A 26,533-nucleotide genomic window follows, 5' to 3' on the forward strand; every position below is an offset into this window, starting at 1 on the left:
CTGGAAAAATGTCTGAGAATTCCAGTGACAGTGATTCATCTTGTGGTTGGACTGTCATCAATCATGAGGTATGTTGTATAAAAGAATTATATGTTCAAGAAGCAGAACACGTGTTCTATTTCTGTGAAGTATTGTGATATTATGTGCCCACTCAGGAACACTGATTTGCATCCTTTGTGAATAAGTGGCTCAGGCCATTGGTCATTAGGCATTAAAGCACTCTCCCTCCTATTTACCCACTTCTGTCTTCTGTTCCTCTCAAGGCAATTTACTCACTGGGCCTACTTTCTGTTTATCCCTGGGCACATTTCTTCTGCTGTATTTGTTTTTCTCTAGCTGTAAAACTGGGAAGATTGCTGTTGTTAGTAACACTTTAAGTTGATAAAATCCCTCGTTTATGAGTGGGAGATTTAATTTTTTAGACGAATGTATTTAGCTAAAATCACGTTACTAGGAGGCTAGTAAATAGAATCATATAAAAAGATCCATAATCTAATGTGATATTTCTAATCGTGAAACAAGTCAGTTTATTTACTCAGGCTACCGAAGAGTGCTGGGAGCCCTTCTCTTCTGATCTGGAGTTCTTCTTGGAGTATAAATCTTCTTCGTATTGAAGTATAAATCTTATCAGTTCTAGCATTGGTCTGGGTCTCTATTGAGCCAGTCAGAAGAGCTGTCTGAATAGGGTTTGAGGATTTAGTCTTGTGTTTTCTACTTTCAGAAAGGGCCCTGATGAATTTAGATTTTTTTTTTAATTCTTCAACCAGTTCTTAGGATGGCATTACAGTCATTTCTCCTAAAACAACATACATATGTGGCCTGCAAGTGACATTTAAAAAGTCAGCCTGTTTACTCTCACACTGGGTAGTGTGATAAGTCAGAAGGATGAGACAAGAAAACAGGAAAAGAAAGGAGAATTCACACCCCCCCCCCCCCCACCTCCAACCTAATTTTGTGAGTCCCCCAAGGAGGGCCGCGTAGCCTCTGCCTCGTACGTAAGCTTAATGGCACGTGTCTCTGAAAATGAGAGCCTAAATTACCCAACAGATTACTAACAGAGCTGGAATTAGAACAGTCTGTCCCTGTGTTTCAAATCTAGTGTTTAGCCTTCTTGTTCAGTCCTGCTTCTGCCTTACTTATGACGGTTAAGCAATGACAGTTTTTTTTTTCCACAACAACTTGAGCCAAATGCCATCATAAAACTGGGGTTCTCTTCTTCAGTAAATGGGGAGCCATCACAGTGATCAACGTTGGAAGAGTTGAGCAAGCATTAAGTTTGACTGTTTCTTCTAGGGATCAGATATAGAGACGGTGAACACGGAAAATGCCGGGGCCAGTGACAACATCGAGGTCGCCTCTGGAGGATATGCAGTTTCATCGGAACAGCAAGATCAGCCATCGGATCTGGGAGGTGAGATGAAAGAGAGTAGTCAGTGTTTTGTGGACGTCTTTGGTAGGATAAGAGTGGGTGAGCACTGTGGCCAGTAAGGGGACCCTCAGGGTCCGTGATGTCACTCGACCAACCAGCCAAAGAATGGAATTTACTGAGCATCTGCTCACTGTGTGGTCTAGTGGATGGAGCCTGGGCCTGGGCGTCAGAAAGTCCTGAGTTCTAATCCCAGCTCTCCTGCTTGTCTGCTCTGTGACCCTGGGCAAGTCGCTTCCGGACCTCGGTTCCCTCATCTGTAAAATGTGTATTAAGATTGTGAGCCCCTTGTGGGACGGGGACCGTGTCCAACCTGATGACCTTGTGTCTACCCCGGTGCTTAGAACAATGCCTGGTACATAGTAAGCTCTTAAGAAATACCGTAAAAAAACACCTAATTACTGTGCCTCAGTCTCGTTTCTTGCCACCTACTCCAAGTGGACAAACTCCCTCTGACTTGGAACGCCCTCCCCGTTCATAAACAACAGATTGCCACTCTCCCCATCTTCAGAGCCATATTAAAATCAGATCCCCTCCAAGAGGCCTTCTCGGACTAAACCTTCATTCCCCTACTCTCTCTCCGTGGCTCAATGGAAAGAGCACGGGCTCTGGAGTCAGAGATCATGGGTTCAAATCCTGGCTCTGCCAATTGTCAGCTGTGTGACTTTGAGCAAGTCACTTAACTCCTGTGCCTCAGTTCCCTCATCTGTAAAATGGGGATGAAGACTATGAGCCCCCCGTGGGACAATCTGATCACCTTGTAACCTCCCCAGTGTTTAGAACAGTGCTTGGCACATAGTAAGTGCTTAATAAATGCTATTATTATTATTATTATTATTATTATTTTATGCATTTGGGTCTGAACCCATTAAGCAGCTGATATTCACCTCACTCTCAGCCCCACAGCCCTTATGAACATATCTGTAATATATTTATACTACTTCCTGTCTTTTCCGTCTAGACTTAATCTCTTTTTGGGCAGGGAATGTGTCTACCAACTCTGTTATACTGTACTGTACCAAGTGCTTAGTAAAGTGCCGTGCACACATTATGCACTCAATAATTCATCCTGTAACTGAAGATGCTATTTACAAAGCATTCTGTACCACAGTTTATTTATTCATATTAGTCTTGTCTTCCCCTCTAAACTGAAAGCTCCTTTTGGTGAGCCCACTGTTGGGTAGGGACTGTCTCTATATGTTGGCAACTTGTACTTCCCAAGCGCTTAGTACAGTGCTCTGCACACAGTAAGCGCTCAATAAATACGATTGATTGATCGATTGACAGGGGGAATGTCTACCAACTCTGCTATATTGTTCTCTCCCAAGTATTTATAACAGTGCTCCTCACAAAGTAAGTGTTCAGTAAATACAACTGATTGATTGATTTCCAAGCTATGCTAAGTACATGATAGATTCTATATAGTCAGTGTCCCACATAGGGATCACAGTTTAAGCGAGGAAGAGTAGGTATTTTACCTCCATTTTTCAGATGAGGAAATAGGTGCAGTGAAATGCCGAAGTTGATATAGCAGGCAAGAGTTCACTGAAAATGTCAGTGAGTCAGTAATATTTATTCAGTGCTAAGTCTGAGCAGAACACTGAGCATTTGGGAGAGTTTAATAGTTAGTAGACATGACCCTTGCCCTCAAGGAGGTTACAAGCTAGAAGAGGCACAGAGAATCGGTAAGTTCGAGGAGTGAAGTGTGAGGCCTGGGGTGTGATGGAAGAGCAGAAAGGATAACCTGGGAGAAGCGAAATGATTGAGTGCATTGAAACCTTGAGTTTCTCCCTTCATTCATTCATTCATTCATTCATTCAGTTGTATTTATTGAGTGCCTACTGTGTGCAGAGCACTGTACTAAGCGCTTGGGAAGTACAAGTTGGCAACATATAGAGACGGTCCCTACCCAACAGTGGGCTCATAGTCTAGAATTATTCAGAGAGGAATCTCTTCACCGAGTCCTGTGTTCTTACTAGGCCATACTTCAAGGTACCATTGCCCTCCAGGAGCACTTAATAAATATTATGATGATGTATCCCAGCTTAGATCCCTGTTGACTATATTTTTGTCTGTGCGCTCCCTGGAATTTAGCCTTTATAGTCTTTACCCATTGCAGGCATCATGGGGCTTTCTCCTGAGGGATAGTTTGCCAGGGAGTTCCTCTGTGGCCTTGGAAGTGACGGGCCATTAGCTTTCCGAAGACCTCCCCAGTGCTGAGCTGTATGCTTTGTGTTGCGGTGACAGTTTGCCTTTGTCCTCTTGAGACAAAGAACAATCTGCAACCATCCACACAAACACAAGCACACATCCTCTCACCCTCCCTCCACCCCTCTCTCCCGTCCTCCCTCTACCCCCTCCAGTCTTTAACGTGTTTTGCCAAGATAAGAGGTTTGGTGATGGACCTGACTGCTCTGGATATCCAAATATTTGAAACTGCTCTGTGAACCAGTTATTTACACCGTCTCTGTAAAATGACACTGAAGTGAGGTGTTAGTGTTGGTTTAGAAATGTGCAACTATGAAAGGAAGTTTAATTGGCTATGCCATTGCCTACCAAGTTGATTTTTGTGCACGGGTATGTAGAATTGAAACATGGGTTCCTTGCTTTGCACATAGTAAGCTCTTAATAAATGCCATAAAAAAATGAAGCACGTAGTCGGAATGTTTATACTCAGGCAATAATGGAACTTAATCTTTGGTGTATGGCAGAAAGCAACCAAGGTGACACAGTGCCCATGGAGGAAACTGGTTTTTCTGCTTTAGAGGAAACCAAGTCAGCTTTTGAGGTAAGCTACATCCATAAATTTTAGTGTCTTCTATGTCCTTTGTGGGTTGATACTGAACAGGATTGTTCTAAGGCAACGTAATCAAGGCCAAGTTTTCTCTTCGTGGTTTTTTTTTCTATTTTTGTTGTAATTTAGAGTGAAAGAGTAACACAGATCATCTTGTTTTTGAACTTTTTGTTCTGGAGTATTGTACTTGGGCTAGTATTTGTTCAGATGGACATCACTGTGATTTTCATTTTCAGGCTAAAAGAGAGAAATCACCTGATGATAATGTCTGTTTTGGGGCTATCAGTGATGATTCTGATATTGTGACTCTTGAACCACCCAAACTGGAAGAAATCGAAATCCAAGAAGAGGCTGTTGTTGTTGATGAGGAGGTTCAAGGACCTGAAGATTTTAACATGGGCTCTTCTTCTAGCAGCCAGTATGCATTCTGTCAACCAGAAACTGGTAAGAACAGTGGAAGGATAAGAAACAGTGTGCTGAGTTCTTAGAATCTCTTTTAACTAGATTCTGCATTTATTTTCTGTAGATAGGCCCCTTGGGGTCATCTTTGACTACCTAAAAATATTTGTCCTAATCTGGGCTTCTCAAATGCCTTTATTTTAGAATCAAACTGTGACCTTTTTTTTAAGATGGAAATAATTGGGCAGGAAGTGAGGATCCCAGAGTTACACTACTGCCATACGTTTGATTACGTGGTTGAGATAGTTTTCGAGGATTTGTAAACATACTGTTGGGCAGATCTGGGTATAGACTGTTGTGCATTGTGCCCACTGTTTTCTGCTGACGTTTGAGTCTGAAAGCATAATCCCTATCCTCAAGGATACTGTATTGTTACAGTTGAAAAGTGTTTTGTGGAGAGAAAATCTCCTTAGTTTTGGAGAAGGGGTAGATAATTGAATGCTGGGTGTTGGGTTAGAATTTTTTTTTCTTCCAGTTAGTGTTCCAGCTCTTTACATACTATCAAACTGGGACTTCCAAAGCAGTGACCTAAGTAGGTCTCACTTGCTATTTTTGAAAGACCTACATTTTGGAATGCTGAGACAGAAGCCAAAAAGCAATAGAATATCCAGAATTACCTAATGAAGAACAGAAGGAGTACCTTTAATCCAGATAAACTCTCATCTTAAGGCCTCGTGACCGCGCCGGTCGCTCATTCTCCAAAACCACTGCAAACCTTGTTTTCATTCCTGAAGAAAAGCCTTAAAATTCTTTCTTTCCGGTTTCCTCACTAAAGACAGTTGGTGGGCCAAGCTGTGGAAGATTCCCAAGTATATAAGGGGATGGGATGATCATCATCGGCCTGGCCAACTCCCTCTTCAAGGTGGTGTGACTGAATTTGGTTCGGCTGAGACTTTATGCCTAGTCCCCTTTACCCAGTGCTCAATGGCGTCATTGCCAGTCGTCTGCTTATTTTATTACTCCAAATGCCCATCCAATAATCATCTTGGCTAATTTGCTTGCATACCTCCAATTACCTGCTTTTCTAAAATCAGAGTGTGGGCCATATTCAACTCCCCAAATCTGGTTTCTTTACGATGTGCATACTTGGGTCCGCATTTATTTGAGTACAGAAGAGTATATATAGTGTGCTGCCTGATTTCTAGTCTGGCTGCGCTCCGGTGTGCCGCTTTCGGTACGGAGTCTGGTTTGAGGGAGTAAGACAACAGTTGCAATGTGGCACTGACCTTCCAAAATGCTGATTGGCAAAGCCCTTCAAAAGCGGCAAATTATTTTTAGGCGGTCAACACGGGCTTTCTTCGATTTTTAGCCACCTCATTTCTAGAATCGGAAGACTCCGACTACTTAAACCCTCGTGAAATACTGCTTTTGTTTGAGAATTGTCCTTCCTTTGTACCCAAGAAATATAACCTTAAACCTCAGGAGATATCTCCTGAGGAATGAAAAACATCTCAGAGATATTCTTGTCAGGACCCTCCAGTCTCTCAAGTGTGTTACTAAATTATCAACTTGTGGTTCTTTTCCCGCAATGCTTTATATCCGTTTGCCAGTGCGTGAGACTGGAACATATGTAAGCTCCCTCTGAGACTGAGTGCTCCAGGAACTGCCCTTGAAAAGAACAAATGCCTAACGAAAATAACCCCACGCTCCTTGTGACGTGGATTCCTTAATCTTGCATAAACACTCTGCACACTAAAAGCTGAGCTCTTCCTATTGGAACTTAGAATACCAAAAGCGTGACCGTTTTTCCTTCCCTTGATCAGGTCTTTTCTGCGTACGTTCCTTCTCCGTTTGGACTGTGGTGCAGAATGCTGGGCTGAAGCCTACTAACCTTTAATTTACACTGTCGGTCAAAGATCAGCACGTCCGTGGGAGCTGCAGAGATTGCATGTTGCAGGTCTTTTGGGCCAACAAAAAATTAGGCTGAAGGGAGTTGGAGTCTCTCTGGTGGACACATCTTGTGTAAAGAAAGGTTGTGACTGGGAGAAGCTGTTACACTGTTGCATGGGGGCTTAATGGAGGGGCTGTGATACCGTGCTGGGAAAGGGAATTGTTGGAGGCTTAGCGATACACCAGAAGACTCCTCTCCCAAAGAGGATCAGATTCTCCAGACCAGGTGGGGATGACTACAAGTAAAGTTCCTAAATAAATGGAATGGTTCTCCATCTAGAATTCTATTCAGCCTGGGAAGAAGTGGTTTAAGAACTTCAGACTCACTCGACAGGCCCCAGGGGCTGGATATTTTAAAGTCTGATCCTTTTCATTCATTCATTCAATCGTATTTATTGAGCGCTTACTGTGTGCAGAGCACCGTACTAAGCACTTGGGAAGAACAAGTTGGCAACATCTAGAGACGGGCCCTACCCAACAGTGGGCTCACAGTCTAGAAGGGGGAGACAGAGAACAAAACAAAACATATTAACAAAATAAAATAAGTAGAATAAATATGTACAAGTAAAGTAAATAGAGTAATAAATATGTACAAACATATATACAGGTGCTGTGGGGAGGGGAGGAGGCAAGGCAGGGGGATGGAGAGGGGGAAGATGGGGAGAGGAAGGAGGGGGCTCAGTATGGGAAGGCCTCCTGGAGGAGGTGAGCTCTCAGTAGGGCCTTGAAGGGAGGAAGAGAGCTAGCTTGGCTAGCTTGATCCTTTGTAGGCTTGCTGTAAGTGCTGTCAATAATATGTGGACTGCAGCAGTCCCAAACTTTTCAATCAGCGGTATTTATTGAGCGCTTACGGTGCAGAGCACTTTGCTAAGCGCTTGGGAGAGTATGATATAACAGAGTTGGTAGGCACGTTCCCTTGCCCACAGTGAGCTTACAGTGTAGGGTCTCTCCGTCTACACCGTTTTCCTCACTGTGTAAATCGGCATTGTTAATCTGAGACCCCTCCCCTAATCCATCCTTTTTCTGTGCCTTTTTAAGGGCTGGGGGCTCCTGTATTAGGTAAGCAGGGTTGTTGTTACCTCTGCCTTTTTTTTTTTTCTCATCACCTTCACCGATAGCACACTTGGTTAGAACTTTCAACCCTGAACGGATAACTTCCTGCTTCCTTGCATTATCGTTGCATTTTTCATTCTTTCTTACCTACGACTTGGTTTGGGGATGAAGAAACCACTCAGCCGACAGCTCCCGTTGTAGAGAATTCGATAATGTGCATGTGCGTTGGGGACAGGGAGATTTCAGAATTCATTCAGACTCCATCTCTCTCAGAGAAGCAGCATGGCTCAGTGGAAAGAGCCTGGGCTTTGGAGTCAGGGGTCATGGGTTCAAATGCCGGCTCTGCCACTTGTCAGCTGTGTGACTCTGGGCAAGTCACTTCACTTCTCTGGGCCTCAGTTCCCTCATCTGGAAAATGGGAATGAAGACTGTGAGCCCCCCCGTGGGACAACCTGATCACTTTGTAACCTTCCCAGCGCTTAGAACAGTGCTTTGCACATAGTAAGCGCTTAATAAATGCCATTATTATTATTATTATGACTGTAACTGAATCGCTGTTAAAGGGATAAGGCCACTGACCCTTATATCTCGAAAGTTTGTTCGTGTTTCTTCGATAATAATAGCTGTTTATGACTCTAATGGATGGATTCAAATCTTTTCCCTCTTCCTCCTGTACAACCCTTCTCTACTTTTGGGTGGAAGAGAGAGGGAAAGAAGGAAAAAATTTTCCCGCAACTTTCAGAGGCTAAGAAGGTGAGAGTAACGTTCAGAGGTGAGAAGCAGTGTGGGCTAGTGGATAGAGCATGCTTCTGAGGACTTGGGTTCTAATCCCGGGTCCACCACTTGTCTGCTCTGTGACCTTGGACAAGTCACTTCACTTCTCTGTGCCTCAGTTACCTCAGCTATGAAATGGAGATCAAGACTGTGAGCCCCTTGAGGGTCGTGGACTGTGACCAACCTGATTATCTTGAATATACCCCATCGCTTAGTACAGTGTCTGGCACATAGGAAGCGCTTAACAAATACCATTAAAAAAAAAGAGGCTGGCCTGACAAAGGGGAGGCTTATTTTTAGGTAGTAGTAATCGTCTTTATTATCATCATTCGTATTTATTGAGCGCTTACTGTGTGCAGAGCACTGTACTAAGCGCTTATTAGTACATTATTTAATTATTATTAAGCACTTAGTGTGTACAAATCACTGTACTACCTGCTGGGGAAGTATCCACTGATGCGAATTAGACCCAGACTGTGGCTCCCAAAGGGTTTGCGATGTAAGAATAAAGTGGAGAGCGTGGGCGACGGATACATAAGGCAAGGTGAAACAGTGAAACCCAGATAGACACCAGCAGAAGACCAGAAATGAGCATAGAAATACCATAGAAGCTACAGAAGGTTGTGGCCAAAGGAAGGGTTTCATGCAGAGAAGCAGCGTGGCTCAGTGGAAAGAGCACAGGCTTTGGAGTCAGAGTTCATGGGTTCATATCCCGGCTCTTCCAGTTGTCAGCTGTGTGGGCAAGTCACTTTACTTCTCTGTGCCTCAGTTCCCTCATCTGTAAAATGGGGATGAAGACTGTGAGCCCCCCTGTGGGACAGCCTGATCACCTTGTAACCTCCCCAGCACTTAGAACAGTGCTTTGCCCATAGTAAGCGCTTAATAAATGCCATCATTATCATAATTACTTGCCATTAGCCCATCAGTCACAACCACCATTGTCTTTTTTCTTCTTTAACGGTAAAGGCTCACTGTGGATAACAGTGTTTGAAGGTAGGTGGTCAGAGGGACTCTTCTGATCTCTGCAGGTGAGGCTCGATGTTGAACATTTCATCATCCGTGATATTTACTGAGCGCCCCTGTGTGCCGAGCACTGCACTAAGCTCCCGGGAGAGGACAAGGCAACCGAATCGGTAGACACGTCCCCTGCCCCCAGTGAGGTGAAAGCTCCCAAACAACAAGGAAGAGTGTCCCCAGGTTTTCCCGCCGGAGCTCACCTGTGCCGTTTCTCCGTAGTAGCCTTTTCGGCTCCGCACAGCGGCGACGAGTCGAGCAGCGACGAAGCCCGCCCCGGGCCCAGCGTCACGGTGAGGCGCCGCCGGGCCAGGAAGAAGACGGTTTCCAGTTCGGAGTCGGAGGACCGGCCGCCCGCGGAGCAGGAGACGGAGCCGCCCAGAGAGGAGCCCCCGCGCCGCCAGCTCAGCAGCGGCCTCAACCGCTGTATCATCCTGGCCCTGGTGATGGCCATCAGCATGGGCTTTGGCCACTTCTACGGTAAGGCCCCTCCCAGCGGGGCGGCCCGCCCGCGGCCTCGAGCTCCCCAGTGGATACGATGAGGGTAGATGGAGGAGGGGATTAGGACTCCGGGTCTGGAAAGGCGAAGACGTAGGCTTTACGAAATCCCCAGGACGTAATCGGGGCCGACCCTGAATTGTCTTTTAAACCAAGTCCCGCAGTCGTCTTGGAGAGGCAGCTGTATCAGAGAAGCAGCGTGGCTCGGTGGAAAGAGCACGGGCTTTGGATAGTCAGAGGTCATGGGTTCAAACCCCAACCCCGCCAACTGGGTGCCTTTGGGCGAGTCGCTTAGCTTCTCTGTGCCTCAGTTCCCTCATCTGTAAAACGGGGACTAAGACTGTGAGCTTCCCGAGCGCTTAGTACAGTGCTCTGCACATAGTAAGCGCTCAATAAATACGATTGATGATGATGATGATGACAACCGGATCACCTTGCAACTTCCCCAGCGCTTAGAACAGTGCTTTGCACGTAGTAAGCACTTAATGCCATTATTATTATTATTATCATTATTGGGAGTGAGGAGCAAATAAAAAAAGTAAGATTTGGCATATTAAGACATTGTGCCAAAAAGAGAATCCTCATCAGTGGAATTTGTCATGTGCTACTGAGTCCAGAGAACTGTAATAAGCACTTAGGGGAGGACAGTACAACAGGATGCCCTTTGGTTAATTAAGTGTTACTATGTTGGGCTTGCTCCATTCTCTGGTCACCAGTCCCCCACTAGATGCAGCTCTGGGGGAGAGACTACAGTCCCTCTGGACCGTAACCTCACTGTGGACAGGGAATGTGTATTTTTTAAGCACCGACTGCGTGCAGAGCACTGGGGGGAAACGTGCACAGGTGAATCCCTTATGGGGCTCACAATCTGAAAGGAATCCAGTGAAGCAGAAGATGTCAGTCAATAAAAGGTATTTATTGAGCACTGTGGTAATCGTTTGAGAGCTTAGAGTAAGTTCAGAAAGCGTTTAGATAAACACAGATTCTAGGACCATTGTGGAATCAATCAATCATATTTATTGAGCGCTTACTATGTGCAGAGCACTGTACTAAGCGCTTGAATGCTTGTGGAATGTGGAATGCTTGGGGACTCCAGGTTTTCAGTGATGGATTCATTCATTCATTCAGTCGTATTTATTGAGCACTTACTGTGTGCAGAGCACTGTACTAAGCGCTTGGGAAGTACAAGTTGGCAACATATAGAGACGGTCCCTACCCAACAGTCTAGAAGGGGGAGACAGACAACAAAACAAAACACGTGGACAGGTGCCAAGTCGTCAGAACAAATAGACTGGCATGCCCAAGGATAAGCTATTTCAGGGAAAGGCAGAAAGAGCATGGTTCTCTGAGGCAAAGGGACCTGGGTTCTAATCCTGTCTCTCCCACCTGTTTGCTGTGTGACCTTGAGCAAGTCACTTCAGTTCTCTGTGAAGACTGAGGCCCATGTGGGACAGGGACTGTCCAGTCTGACACAGTCGGATTTCTACCCCAGTTCCTGGCATATAGTGAGCATTTAAGAAGTTGTTATTATCATCATCATCATCATTAATAATCACAATAATAATAAAAGGTGGGAGTCCTGGAGATTTCTTTTGGGGAGGATGAGCGGAAGGACGTCAGCTGACACGCTGTTCTTCCGAGCGTCTCATGGCACATCTTTGAGGAGCTCGATGGGCTAGTTTGGAGTTCCCTGGGAGTAGATGGTGCCGATCTTTGTCACTTCAGTGTTCTTCAGAAGAAGTCACAGACCCTAGAGCCCCAAGCACAGATTTGATTCATCCAATATCAATGAGGGATGTTAAAATGGGGGTTAAAAAAAGTTTGGAATTAAATTGAACAAAACCACGACAATAGGTATCAGATTGGATTTGACTTTTTTTTCTTCTCTTCTCTAAGTCCAATTTCAAATTACAGGACTTTTCACTTGCATCTCAAAGCACATGTGAGTCATCCCTTAGTGGGAGTATAGAGAGAGGGGCTTTAAAATTCGGCTGCGTCCTGTGAAGAAGAGCCGGGATTTCTGTCCAGGGTTTCCTCTTCCTGCTGTAGGCCTCTCCATTGGACTCCAACCTCTGCTCTGTGATTTCTGCCCATTTCCACAGCCCAAACGAGCATCAGGTTGAAAAAGGGGAGCTCTGAGCAAGGTGGTTAACAAGTTGGATTTCCATAGGAGATGGGAGCGAGACCTCAAAGCAGTGGTGCTAGCTACCAGGAGTAGTTTCTTTGGAGAAGATGGTGCAGATCGGAGTTTCTTCTCTGATTCCTGTTTTGTTCCTAAAATCATCCCTGTCCACGAACTAGTGTGCGGTATCGGCCAGGTGTACGGCTCAGGCCTTCCGTATACAAACCCTGTAGGCATTGGGCGGTGGGATGTCTCGCCTGTTGCTTCTGCTTTCTTATTTTGTGAATCCCCCTGGGGTAGAAGTAGTTGTTGATGCACAGCGTGGCATTTCTGGCATTTCTCCAGTGAGGCTACTGGTAATTAACTCAGCCAAGCCCCAATGCCTTAATGGAGGCATTTACACCAGGAAGAGCTGGGGATCCTTCCTTTTATCCTGACTTTTTATTCGGCTTCACCATTCTGTCAAATTACACCACAGCCACGGAGTATTAGAATCAACCCCAGTGTCCAGATCAGTGCAGTTACATACCTTCGTTATGGATTCGTGGTAATGAGGCTCTGTGTTGCCTAGATTGCCAGTATTCGATGCTCTTGACCGCTTCCAATTGATCCAGCTTTGAATGCAATTTTGTTTTTCACAGGCAAACCTAAAGGTAATAGAGGAAAGAGACCTTCTAATCTTCCGGTTTTAAGGCGTACAACAGTAACCCAAGTTGCATTTTAAATATCCGCAAACCGCGTGTCCTCGATGCATTTGGTAAAAACGATTTGCTTGGAAAAAGGCTGCTTAATGGCCCGGGGAGAGATGTACCATTCTCAGTGGTGGTGGGGCTTCATTTTGCACAATTAAATTGGGCGTTTCAACAATCAGTGCCAGTAAAAATGATCTGTTCGGGCTTGTGTCCCCACCCTCCCAAAATGAGAACCTCAGTAACAGGATGTGGTAGGGTTAGGCGGCTGCCAGAGCGAAGCCTTCCCTGCCGACACCCTGGCTGAATGACTTGGTCCTTGGTTTGTTTTTACCATTTACCGAAATCCCGAGTCCAGAAACTTCTCTGAGTTCCCTCAGGCCTTTCTTCACCCTCACTCCATCGATTGCTCGAGCGGATTCTTCGGAATCCCCATTTTACCTCCGTCGGAGGTTTCGGGACCTAACAATCGTGACGTGTTTCCCAGGCTCAGGCCTTTATTTTCTGATGACATGCCAGTTGGAGTGTCAGTGGGAAGCAGCCTGGGCTCGGGAGTCCGAGGATGTGGGTTCTAATCCCAGCTCCGCCGCTCGTCTGCTGTGTGACCGTGGGCAGGTCGCTTCACTTCTCTGGGCCTCAGTTACCTCAGCTGTAAAGTGGGGATTAAGACCGTGAGCCCCACGTGGGACAGGGACCGTTTCCAACCTTATTACCTTGCATCGAGGCCAGCAGTGGTTGGCACGTAGTAAGCGCTTAACAAATACTATTATTATCATTAACTGGGAAGGTCCCCAACAGTTTATAATGGGATTTATGCTCACCTGCAAGCTAGGCTTCTGGTCAGTGTTTGACTAGCAAACCGAGGCAGTAGTGATCCGGGAGGGATTTGAAGAGGCTATCGTCTCAGCAAAAACCCTCCCCATCCCTTGTCCACCTCCCCAGTGCCATCGTGAAGCCAGAGAGGCCTAGTGGAAAAAAATCACGGGCTTGATAGTCAGAGGACCCGGGTTCTCATCCTGGCTCCTCTGCGAGACTTTGAGCAAGTCATTTATCATCTGTTAAATGGAGATTCAGTACCCTGAGTCTCCCCCTTCTAGACCGTGAGCCCGCTGTTGGGTAGGGACCGTCTCTATGTTGCCAACTTGTACTTCCCAGGCGCTTAGTACAGTGCTCTGCACACAGTAAGCGCTCAATACGATTGATTAAATGAATGAATGAATGAATACCCGTCCTCCCTCCACCTTAGACTGAGCCTTTTGTAGGACAGGAACTGCGTCTCACCCGGCGATCTTGAGTAATAATGATGGCATTTGTTAAACGCTTACTACGTGCGAAGCACTCTTCCAAGCGCTGACGAGGATACAGGGTGATCAGGTTGTCCCACGTGGGGCTCACAGTCTTCATCCCCATTTTACAAACGAGGTAACTGAGGCTCAGAGAAGTTAGGTGACTTGACCAAGGTCACACAGCAGGCACGTGGCGGAGCCGGGATTAGAACCCAGGACCTCCGGCTCCCAAGCCCGGGCTCTTCTTGCTGAGCCAGTCTACTCCAGCGCTTAATAAAGTGCGTGGCACATAGTCAGTGCTTAACAAGTACCACAGTCATGTTCATGTTCCAGCGCTTAGAACAGTGCTTTGCACATAGTAAGCGCTTAACAAATACCAATATTATTATTATTATTACCACAATTATCATTGTTATTAGGCGGTGCCACCTTTGGCCCTGCAGCTTCTTAGACAAGACGGGGAGAAATTCTGAGCATCTCATCCATCACCTTGGCTCTCCATACAGAGGTAGCCATGGGGCTGCCCTCTCTGCTTGAGTACTACCTGATGGGTACTCTCCCTCCTTACCAATCTGTCAGATTGTAGGCTTCTGGCACTTCCACCTAAAGGAACTAAAAATAAACTTCAAAACCTAAAGAGAAATACGCTTCAAAACCCAAAGGGAAGCCGACAAATAAATGCCATTAATCACCTCCGTTAACCGGGCTTAGTCACCTCCATCAACCGGGCTGTGGAAAAACAAACCACAGCTTGGCATGGTGTTGTTTCCATATTTCCTCCTCAGAGACTCCCTGATTTGCCAGGGCATCCAAAAATAAAACCACCTTCTATTATTGGAGCAAAGGGAGAAGTCAGTCACCGGCAAAGTATCTCGACTGAAGTGCGCACTGGTGTGTTAAGTGGACCGGAGTCAAGACGGAAAACTTGGAAGGGTGGTTTACCAAATGCACTGTGGCACTGGTTTATTTTTTCCATTTTCAAGAAGTGTGGGTTTTGCATGCTTGAAGAAGCTTTGAGCAGCATGTGGGAATAATGCTAGCTTACCGATTTAACCCATTTTTTTTAGAGAATGTCAGTCCTTAGCCTTTTCATCGTATTGGGTTCTGTGGTTTGTTGTGAACTGAGGGTTGGCGGCTGCCTTCTGTTCCCCTTTTTTGACTGAGGTTTATCATTTTGACCTCTCGGCCTTAGTCTTCTCTTCTCTTAAATGGGTAGAGTCTCACGGGGGTTTCGTAGGTGAGAGCAGTCCCAAAGGACTTCCAAATCTTTGGAAGAAAGGCATCGTATACCGGCAGAATTATTAAATAACTTTCTATGAAGAACGCTGCCGTTTTTTCTATAAAGGAAATGAAACTTTCTAAGCATTCTCACATTCACGCAGTGTAATGGCAAATTCATTTTCCTTCATCAGATTTATACCTTTGAAAAATTCCTCGATCCGATTTTTGCCAATTCTCAACAATTAATGTTTCGCATGAGTGCACAGCTGTCCCGCCAATTAAATGACAGAATTATTTTTTCGTTCAATTTTGCCGGTGATGAGATGAGTGCTAATACTTGGTGTCCTCCCAGGTACAATTCAGATTCAGAAACGGCAACAACTGGTAGAAAAGCTACATGAGGATGAACTAAATGACATGAAGGATGATCTTTTCCAGTGCCAGCAAGAACAAGGATCTTTTGTCAACAACAGGGTGAGTATTTGGGGCTAGAGAAGATTCTCCTGGTATGTATTTGGCCTCAATTTATTTATTTGGCCTGTTTATTTCCCAGCAACTGTTAAAGTTGTCAACCACAGGGTGAGTATTTGGGGCTAGAGAAGATTCTCCTGGTATGTATTTGGCCTCAGTTTATTTATTTGGCCTGTTTATTTCCCAGCAACTTTAAGTTGTCAAACACTTTTAAGGTCCCCAAGTTGCTTTTCTTCCAAACTCCATGGTATTTGATAAACCTTCTTTCCTTCTGTTTATTTAACACTAGCCCCAGCCTTACGCTTATTTGGCATTAGCCCCAGCCTGTTTTTCAAGACTTTCGGGCCATTAACTAGAATTGTGCTTCTGAAATTACCTTTACCCTTCCACAGTATGTTGAGCACATGGAGCTAACTCACTGAGTTTGTAGTTTGCCTCTTTTAGACACAGATAATCGAAGTAAATAGTTTGTCATCATTATGGCAAACTAATTTTTTTTTAAATTTAGGCATTTACTCCTGGTTCCTAATGACAGTCATGTTCTTTGACCCAAAGTGAACTTTTCAGAGAGCAGGCAATTAAGCGAATTTCTTTGTTTTCCCTTTTGAAAACTGTTTAAGAAGAGGACTTATTTTGTCATGTCTTCTAATCCCGGCTCCGCACTTGTCGGTTGTGTGACCCTGGGCAAGTCACACTGGAGCACTTTTCTGTGCCTCAGTTACCTCGGCTGGAAAATGGGGATTGAGACTGAGCCCTAGGTGGGCCAGGGATTGTGTCCAACCCAGTTGGCTCGTATCTACCCCAGCGCTTAGTTCAGTGCCTGGCACATAGTAAGTGCTTAACAAATACCATATTAATAATAGTTATTATTCTCTAGCTTCTAATTATTTTGTGTCGTGATCTTCTTGTACAGTGTACTTTGTACCTGCCTTTTGTTCCTCCCTGTAGTTGAACCAGATTGATCTGTACACAGGGCCTCATTCGTACCCAAACCAGAGTTTGAAGTCTCTTTAAGCCAATGGCAGAAAATCCCAAACTGACACCTGAGAGAGAATCCAGGCCAGAGCTGCTCCCTTGCCAATTCTCAGTGCCCTTGCCAGTGTGGCAGTGCCAAGAGCAGTACAACATCCACTTCGCCGTCAGGGTAAGGCCGACCTGAGAACCAAAGCAGCATCTCCCATGGCCAACTGGGGCCCGACAGAGGTGAATGGATGCAGCAAGAGTGATAATGGAAGGCAAACTATCAACTATCGATGATAGTTGTCAGCCAATCAGTCAGTCGTGTTTATTGAGCACTTACAAGAGTATATTATAACAGACACATTCCCTGCCCACAATGAGCTTATGGGCTGGGGGCGGGGGAGACAGACAATATCAATAAATAAATGACGGATAAGTGACACGTACGTGCTGTGGAGCTGAGACGGGGGATGAATAGTCAGGGTGACACAGAAGGGAGTGGGAGAAGAGGGAGGGAAGGCTTAGGGAAGGTCTTTTGGAGATGTGTCTTCGTTAAGGCTTAGAGGCGGAAGAAAGTCATTTTCGGCTAAGGAGAGAGAGGGCATTCCAGGCCCGAGGCAGGATGTGGGCCAGAGGTCAATGGCGAGGTAGACAAGATTGAAGTAGAGTGAGAAGGTGAGCATTAAAGAAACGAAGTGTGCCGGCTGGGTTGTAATAGGAGAGTAGCGAGGTGAGGTAGAAGGGGATGCTTGAGTGCATAAAAGCCAGTGGTGAGCCAGTGGAGGTGGATGGGCAACCCCCGGAGATTCTGAGGCGTGGGGAAACGTGACCTGAATGGTTTTGAAGTAAAGTGATCCGGGCAGCCGAATGAAGTGTGGACTAGAGAAGGGAGAGACGGGGCTGGGAGGTCAGCAAGAAGGCTGGTACGGTAATCAAGGTGTGGGATAGGATAAGCAATTGGATTAATGTGGTAGCACTTTGGATGGAGAGGAGAGGGTGGATTTTAGCAGCGTTGTGGTAAGGAAGCTCTGTATTGCCTATATTGCCAGGCATAGTTAGGGACCGACAAGATTTAGTGACGGATTGAATCAATCAATCGTATTTATTGAGCGCTTACTATGTGCAGAGCACTGTACCAAGCGCTTGGGAAGTACAAGTTGGCAACATATAGAGACAGTCCCTACCCAACAGTGGGCTCACAGTCTAAAAGAATTCTAATTGAATTCTAAAAGTCTAATTGAATGTGTGGGTTGAAAGAGAGGAGTCAAGGATAGTAATAATAATGGTATTTAAGCGCTTACTGTGTGCCAGGCACTGTTCTAAATGCCGGGGTAGATACAAGATAATTGGGTTGGACACAGTCCCCGTCCCATATGAGGCTCACAGTCTTAAATCCCCCATTTCCAGATGAGGGAGCTGAGGCACAGAGAAGTAAAGTGACTTGCCCAAGGTCCCACAGCAGACAGGTGGCGGAGCCGGGATTAGAAACCATGACCTCTGACTCCGAGGCCCGGGCTCTATCCACCAGGCCTTGCTGCTTCTCACCCCACGGATAACCCCAAGGTTGGGAGAAAGGAAGGGTGGCGATGCCGTCTACAGTGATGGGGAAAGTCGGGGGAAGGACAGGTTTGGGGTGGGAACATCGGGAGTTCTCTTTCGGACACGTTCAGTTTAAGGTGACGGGAAGACGTGCAAGTCGGGATGTCTTGAAGGCAGGAGGAAAGACAGGACTGCGGAGAGGGAGAGAGATTAGGGCTGGAGATGGAGATTTGGGAATCAACCGCATAAGGGCGGTAGTTGAAGCCGTGTGAGCGGATCATCATCAATCGTATTTATTGAGCGCTTACTATGTGCAGAGCACTGGACTAAGCGCTTGGGAAGTACAAATTGGCAGCATATAGAGACAGTCCCTACCCAACATTGGGCTCACAGTCTAAAAGGGGGAGACAGAGAACAAAACCAAACATACTAACAAAATAAAATAAATAGAATAGATATGCACAAGTAAAATAAATAGAGTAATAAATATGTACAAACATATATACTTATATACAGGTGCTGTGGGGAAGGGAAGGAGGTAAGAAGCGGATGAGTTCTCCAAGGGAATGGGGGTAGATGGAGAAGAGAAGGGGACGTTGAAGGACATCCACGCATAAGAATCGCTTATGCTTCGCATAAGAAGCAGCGTGGCTCAGTGGAAAGAGCACGGGCTTTGGAGCCAGGTCATGGGTTCGAATCTTGGCTCCGCCACGTGTCTGCTGTGTGACCTTGGGCAAGTCACTTAACTTCTCTGAGCCTCAGTTACCTCATCTGTAAAATGGGGATTGACTGTGAGCCCCACGTGGGACAACCTGATCATCTTGTATCCCCTCCAGTGCTTAGAACAGTGCTTTGCACATAGTAAGCGCCTAACAAATGCCCTCATTATTATTATTATTATTATCCACAGGTAGGGATGGGAGGGAGAGGAGGAGTCCGGGAAAGACTGAGGGTCAGAGGCCGGAGAGGTGAGAGGAGAAACCAGCGAAGCGGAGGTTGGATAACGTTTCCAGGAGAAGGGTATGGTGGACAGCATTGAGGAGGATTAGGACGGAGTGGAGGCTGTTGAAAGCTCACTGGGTACAGAACGCTATACTGAACACCTGGTAGAGTTCAGTGTAATCATCATCAATTGTATTTATTGAGCGCTTACTGTGTGCAGAGCACTGTACTAAGCGCTTGGGAAGTCCAAGTTGGCAACATCTAGAGACAGTCCCTACCCACCAGTGGGCTCACAGTCTAAAAGGGGGAGACAGAGAACAAAACCAAACATACTAACAAAATAAAACAAATAGAATGGAATAAATAGAAGAAATGGATAAAAGGATAGATAGATGGATAAACGTGATCCCCGTCCTTTTGGAGCTTCCAGTCTAGTTGTGCAGGAGATAGACACTAAAGTAAATTACAGGTCGGGGAAGCACTGAAGTGCAGTGGGGTTTGGCTACTCATCAGAGTGTTTATGGAGTGCCCGCTGAGTGTGATGGAGATACTGCGTTCTTGGGAAAGTGTGAAAGAAGCAAAGCTCATATGTGGCTTACATTCAAACGGAGGCGGCCACAGACAAAATATTTACAAACAGTGGGAGCAAGGGGTAGAAATACCATGGCAGTGAGCCGCTCCTCTTGCTAATTATTTTTGTCCTATTTTTGTTTCATCTTTCCTTAAGTTTCTGCCACTAACCCGCTCACCTCCACCATTTACCCTCAGTTTGTGTGCCAAGTCTCTTTTCATTCATCATCATCAATCGTATTTATTGAGCGCTTACCGTGCGCAGAGCACTGTACTAAGCGCTTGGGAAGTGCAAGTTGGCAACATATAGAGACAGTCCCTACCCAACAGCGGGCTCACAGTCTAAAAGGGGGAGACAGAGAACAAAACCAAACATACTAACAAAATAAAATAAATAGAATAGATATGTACTAGTAAAATAGAGTAACAAATATGTACAAACATATATCCATATATACAGGTGCTGTGGGGAAGGGAAGGAGGTAAGATGGGGGGTGGAGAGGGGGACGAGGGGGAGAGGAAGGAAGGGGCTCAGTCTAAAAATATGGAACGCTTCACGAATTTGCGTGTCATCCTTGCGCAGTTTCATTCGTGTACTTTCCCCGCTCTTAGTACTGTTCTTTGCACACAGAAGCTTACTAAATACTATAACTATTACTGCTGCTTGTATTCACCCCAGCGCTTAGTACAGTGCCTGACATTCATTCACTCAGTCATATTTATTGAGCGCTTACTGTGTGCAGAGCACTGTGCTAAGCGCTTTTGTAAGTGCTCAACGAATACCATCACAATTATTACTGCATCGTCCCCCTGCCCATTCGCGGCATAAGGGGAGAGTCAGTTAATTGTGTCTGGGTTAATGGTGCCGATGAAGCCGCGCAGTCCCTCCTCTGCCACATTTCTGCCGTGTGTGACCTTGGACAAGTCTTTTCACTTCCTCTGTGCTTGGTTACCTCACCCGTAAAATGGGGTTTAGGACTGTGAGCTCCATATGGGACAGGGACTGTGTCCAACATAATTATCTAGGATGTACCCTAGTATCATCATCATCATCAATCGTATTTATTGAGCGCTTACTATGTGCAGAGCACTGTACTAAGCACTTGGGAAGTACAAATTGGCAACGTATAGAGACAGTCCCTACCCAACAGTGGGCTCACAGTCTAAAAGGGGGAGACAGAGAACAAAACCGAACATACTAACAAAATAAAATAAATAGGATAGATATGTACAAGCAAAATAAATAAATAGAGTAATAAATATGTACAACCATGTTCTAGAACTTAGAACAGTGCTTGGCACATGGTAAGCGCTTAACAAATACTACAATTATAAGTATCATTACTTAGGCCAAGGTATCCTTTTTTAATGTTCACTCATCCATCATTGAAATTACTTTGTGTTTGACAGAACCTGTGGAATGGGGCCTAAATACATACAGCAACCTATAATTGTAAGTGGGAATAATGCAGATATTATGGTAACTACTTGATGGGCTCCACAGCCCTCGGCCATACACCGATTTTTTTTTAATTTCTTTCCAACCCCTAGGTGAGTTAAACTGCATCTGATCTCTGTGTAGCCCAAAATCTGGCCCTGTGCTACTGCATGTGATTTCACTAGGTGGGAATTTGTTAAAATTAGGCAACGTGATGCAAGTTATGTGTGCAGTTCTTCACAAAGATCGATCTGTGATCGTCAATCCATTCTTTCCCGGGCACAGTGACTGGCATGGATATAGCCTGAGACATTCTCTCTATTTTCACGAGATGTTTTTTCTGTTTTCACCAATACCCAGGGGTGGCAGTTGTAATTTAATGTTGAAATTGCAGCTGAGTTGGGTATTTAGCCGTGTTAATACGTTCTTCTCTGCCACCAGCCCCTAGAAGAAAACCGTGCCACATACCTGACCCTGTCTGAAGAAGAGAAGATGTCTTTTGAAACTCAGAAAGAGAGCCTCGCGAGCGAAAACCAGCATCTCCGTGTGTCTCTCGAGAAAGAAGAGGAAGCCTTATCCTCCTTACAGGATGAGTTACGGAAGCTGAGGGAGCAGGTGAGGAATCTGGAAGACAAAGGAACCAGCACAGACTTGATCGCGACCGAAAACGAGAAACTCAAGCAGCACCTGGAAGAAGAAAAGCAAAGGACTCAGCGTTTCCTGCGGCAAAAGGAGACTCTGTTGGCCGAAGCGCAGGTGCTGAGGAAGGAACTGGACAGAGAACGCCAGACGACCTCTGCTTTGAGACGGGAGCTGGAGCAGCTGAGTTCGGGTCCGTCAGCGGACGACGCGGGGCCCGAGGAGACGCCGCCCAAGGGCGACGAACTGGAAACCTTACGGGGGAGGCTGAGCGAGTTGGAACGGAAGCTGAACTTCGAGCAGCAGCGCTCGGACCTGTGGGAACGGCTGTACGTGGAAGCGAAGGATCGAGACGGGAAGCACGAGGCGAGCGAGAAGAGGGCCAGCTTCCCCAAGGGGGCCCACCGGGCCAAGAGGAAGTCCAAGGACACGTTCTTCGGTTCCGTCAAGGAGACCTTCGACGCCATGAAGAACTCCACCAAGGAGTTCGTCAGGCACCACAAAGAGAAGATTAAGCAGGCCAAGGAAGCGGTGAAGGAGAACCTGAAGAAGTTCTCCGACTCAGTCAAGTCGACCTTCAGGCACTTCAAAGACACCACCAGGACCATCTTCGACGAGAAGGGGGATAAGCCACACGACGACCGGCGGCGCCACGAAGAGCCTCGAAAGGCGCGGACCGTGTACGGCGACCACGTGTACCCCCAGCATAAGGCTCCTCCGCGGAGCGGCTCGCCCAGAGGCCCCCGGACCCCCAGAGAAGGAAGAAAGGCGAAGCCGGGCTCCGAGGAAACCCCCGAGAGAGACCCCCGAAAACCCCAGCGGTGCACCCGTGGCCAGTACTGTAGCACCAACCATTACTCCCCGACCAAGGGGTGTTCCGGCGTATTTGACTGTGCCCGTCAGGAATCCATCAGCCTTTTTAACAAAGTATTGGACCCCGTCAAGGTAGACGAATTTTATCAGTTAATGCACAGATACTTGCAGCAAGAAGTAGCCAACTTCCATCACTGGGGCGAACTTGAACGATTTATCAATAAGTTTTTCCGTAACAATGTCTTTATACACGATCAGATGCTGTTCACTGACTTTGTTAATGATGTTAAAGATTATCTGGAAGACATGAAGGAATATCAAATAGATAATGATGAAGTTTTTGAGGATTTGGATGACTATATATATAGACACTTCTTTGGTGACACTTTTTCACCTCAGTATGGACCCAGGTTGGTTAACGTAGCACCCCGTTCTCAGGATAGCTTTAAATGTTATGACGAGTTTTCGTAGACGGAGACGAAGGCGCGCGCGACGCCACTGACAATTCGGCAACCTCACGCCAAAGTGGATTGGCCTTTTCCCCCGCTGGGTGGGAAAAAATCATTTTGAGCCGATAGTCCTCCCTGAAATAGAGGGAGGTTTCTTCTATCCCTCTGCCCCAACCCCGTTAAGTACCTCCTGCTGACAGGAAGTTCGCGTTCTGACAATTATTTCACTCTTAACTTGATGAGGCAAGTGACTGCAGATTAACCAGGGCAGGGGAAGATAAAATCCTAAATGGGAGTCTCGTTTTCCTCTTCCAGTAGCCGAGCGAAACCTCGCTCTTGAAAACCACGCCCGTGGTAACGTGTTGGAAAACATCCATCCTTTGCCAATGTCAGAGAAGCCCAATTGGTCACTTTCCTACATTTTCTATTGCCCTCTTGGCTGTAGTTTACCCGACTCCGTCGAGAAGCTGTAGCCCGTAAAGGTTGTGCTTGTGTTCAGCAGCTGCTCTAATATCCGTCTTCAACTTTTGAAGTTCAGAGTAGCGTTTCTCTCAGTGCCCTGGTGAAAAAGGATATACGTAGATCCACATGTAGGTATATCACTTCACCAGAAATGTAGTTCACCAAAAAAATCCCTTCTTTGTGTACGTATTAGGGTGATAAACTGTTAAGGAGTTGGCCCTCTGGCTTGCCCACTAGATTCCGGCTTCTCGTGCGTTTATTTTTCCCTTAACCATCTTGGCAGACGTGCGAGTATCCCGGAAATGGAAGATCATCATCATCATCAATTGTATTTATTGAGCGCTTACTGTGAGCGCTTGGGAAGTCCAAGTTGGCAACATATAGAGACAGTCCCTACCCAGCAGTGGGCTCAGTCTAAAAGAGGGTAGAAAGGACCCCGCTAACGGAGCTGGGACGACGGTGGCTTGGCTTGATTGCCGCAGACCTATAGGACCCGGCAGTTTGGGAGATTTCCCTTTTTTATAGGGGAGAGGAGATGCGGGTATCCCTCCCTGCCAGTGGCAAATAAGAATCACCGGCATATTAGTCCACTCAAGAAGCATTCACTTGAAAAAGATTCCAAGGGCTCCCGTTTAAAACACGTATCCCGAGCCGTTCCTTTTTTTTTCTTATAAAAACCAGCTAATTAGTCATAAGCCCCTGTACTAGTCTGTCATATTTCACTCTGGCACACTAGAGGAAAAGAATAATCTTCCCTTCTGAAAGGTATTGGAGCTAGGGGAGTCTCCGCTGCCGCACGTCAGAGCACTGACGGTCCTTTGAGGCCGAGCGGAGGTTTCAGTTTGGAGATTTCGATAAAGAGCGTGGGCTGGCGGGAGGGGAGGGAAAGAGAGGCAAGGTTTCGGGAAAGCCGTCGTTGGGTAGCGGGGCCCGCCCGCGAGCAGCTCGCCCCCTCATCCCCTTTTCCGAGACCGGGGAGGGGGGAGGCGGGGGCGCGGAGACCGACCCGGCACCCCTTCCCAATTTTCCAAGCATGCTTCTAACGGATTAAAAAAAATATGTTTGCTGCTTTGCAGTCGACCTGCTAAGCGCCGTTTGGCAAACACCGAAAACGCCAAGCACCGAAAACAGGAGCTGCAGCGTCCCCAGCCCCAGCGCTCTAAACGGGAAGGGAAGTGGCCCAGGCACGACCGTCCCCACGGAAGGCACATGGCAAACCTGGAGATCGAATTGGGGCAGTTACCCTTTGACCCAAAATACTGAGCGGCGCGATTTGACACTCGTTTCTCCGAGTAACCCCCCGCAGAGAGGTGGGTGCTCTCGGCTCTTTGGTCTTTAAAGCGAAAGAAAGTGAAATTCATCTACGAGAAAGCATCGTCTCTCATCTCATAATCTCGCGACGTGTAAATGCTGTTACTCCCAAAGCGTCTTATCTTGCATTTCTCATAGTTTAGCTTCGCTGATCCTCTTGACAACGGCAATAATCACTCGGTTGCAGTTTTTTTTTACTCCGGAAGCCAGGCATGCGGTAGTTCGGGGCCTGAAATGGAGGCTCTTGTTTCGGTTTTAATAGAAAGCAAGCTCAAAGCGTACCTGACCCGCAGGTTAACACTGTTTGACGTGTTCGACTTAAATGTAAACCTACTTTTAGAAACCGTACTTGAAGCGGGGGGTGGGGGATGGCTCATCTGTTCACGTTGTGTACTCTCACGCTTGCTTCTGGTCTTTCTTGGGGACGTGGGAAGAATTTGCGACGGACAGATGAGCTCGCTGCCTCGTTCGCTTTGTGAGATTTCTTGCCCGGCCGACTGTCGCGGAAGGATAAATAAAGTAATGCAATGGGTTTAAAAAAAAAGTTCTTTATTGAAAAAGCTTGAGTGGAAGAAGGGAGAAGGAGGAATTGCATGGGTCACAGGGTGAGCGTTTTGGCAGTCGTTACCTCTGAATTTCATTGTTTTCCCCCCACTTTTTGTCTTAAACGAAGCAGCCTGGTCTGGTCTTTCTGCTAAAACCGCTCTTTGGCTTAGGGGTTCACCAGGTCATCCTGAACTGGGGTGCGCTTCCCTTTTCTTTCTTTCATAGATGTATATATGGCTTCCCGTGCGACCCTCAGGCACGTGAGTATGAAAGATCACGGTGGTTCGCTCGTAGCCCCTCGGCGCTAGAAAGCCCTTTAGTTCCTGAAAAGAGACATTAAACGGTCACTTTGAGACAGGTGTTTCCAGGATCTTTGGAAATGCGATAGTGCGCTACGCCCAGGATTGCCGGGATCGAGACGCTTAAAGCATCCGCAGGGCCGAGACAATATCGCAAAACCTGGCGTTCCCAACCCCGACATCTTTTAGAGGCGAAAGGGCAAGTTTTAATGGAAAAATCCGTAATGATGGTAATTATGGTCGAGCACTTACTGCGCGTCAACACTGTTCTAAGCGCTGGGGTAGATGCAAGGTCAGTAGGTTGGACACGGTCCCGGGCTCACGCTCGTCATCCCCGTTTTATAGACGAGGGAACTGAGGCACAGAGAAGTGAAGTGATTTGTCCAAGGTCACACACTGAGCCACTAGACGGGGCCCATCACAGAGGCCAGCCAGTGAGGAAGGGGGGGGTCCATCATCATCATCATCAATCGTATTTATTGAGCGCTTACTATGTGCAGAGCACTGTACTAAGCGCTTGGGAAGTACAAATTGGCAACATCTAGAGACAGTCCCTACCCAACAGTGGGCTCACAGTCTAAAAGGGGGAGACAGAGAACAGAACCAAACATACCAACAAAATAAAATAAGTAGGATAGAAATGTACAAGTAAAATAAATAAATAAATAAATAAATAGAGTAATAAATATGTACAACCATATATACATATATACAGGTGCTGTGGGGAAGGGAAGGAGGTAAGACGGGGGGATGGAGAGGGGGACGAGGGGGAGAGGAAAGAAGGGGCTCAGTCTGGGAAGGCCTCCTGGAGGAGGTGAGCTCTCAGCAGGGCCTTGAAGGGAGGAAGAGAGCTAGCCTGGCGGATGGG

At 46.5% G+C, this 26,533-nt stretch overlaps 2 protein-coding genes across 10 annotated transcripts in view; one reads left to right on the forward strand and one right to left on the reverse strand.

The window, feature by feature from the left end:
- Window positions 1-25,364, forward strand: CCPG1 (cell cycle progression 1). 6 transcript variants are annotated; one of them, XM_038750245.1, is made up of 10 exons: window positions 1-68; window positions 1,294-1,411; window positions 4,138-4,214; window positions 4,457-4,664; window positions 5,455-5,541; window positions 9,636-9,890; window positions 12,672-12,683; window positions 15,579-15,700; window positions 21,588-23,008; window positions 24,586-25,364. In XM_038750245.1, exons 1-10 carry the CDS (start codon window positions 9-11, stop codon window positions 24,770-24,772), a joined length of 2,547 nt encoding a protein of 848 aa, XP_038606173.1. In that variant the 5' UTR covers window positions 1-8; the 3' UTR covers window positions 24,773-25,364. The 6 variants fall into 6 exon arrangements, with proteins under 6 accessions (XP_038606173.1, XP_038606179.1, XP_038606174.1 ...); XM_038750251.1 differs by having other exon boundaries at window positions 21,588-22,730; window positions 24,586-24,863; XM_038750246.1 differs by lacking the exon at window positions 12,672-12,683.
- Window positions 25,356-26,533, reverse strand: part of PIGB (phosphatidylinositol glycan anchor biosynthesis class B) — a 27,709-nt gene continuing 26,531 nt past the window's right edge. For 2 of the 4 annotated variants that reach the window (XM_038750253.1, XM_038750252.1), the window contains one exon: window positions 25,356-25,689. In XM_038750253.1, coding sequence (XP_038606181.1) covers window positions 25,549-25,689 — 141 coding nt within the window. In that variant the 3' untranslated portion in view covers window positions 25,356-25,548. The remainder of the gene's footprint in view (window positions 25,690-26,533) is intronic. The other 2 variants (XR_005452133.1, XR_005452132.1) reach the window with 1 other exon arrangement.

The sequence above is a fragment of the Tachyglossus aculeatus genome, chromosome 8 (assembly GCF_015852505.1).
Source record: "Tachyglossus aculeatus isolate mTacAcu1 chromosome 8, mTacAcu1.pri, whole genome shotgun sequence".
Lineage (NCBI taxonomy): Eukaryota > Metazoa > Chordata > Mammalia > Monotremata > Tachyglossidae > Tachyglossus > Tachyglossus aculeatus.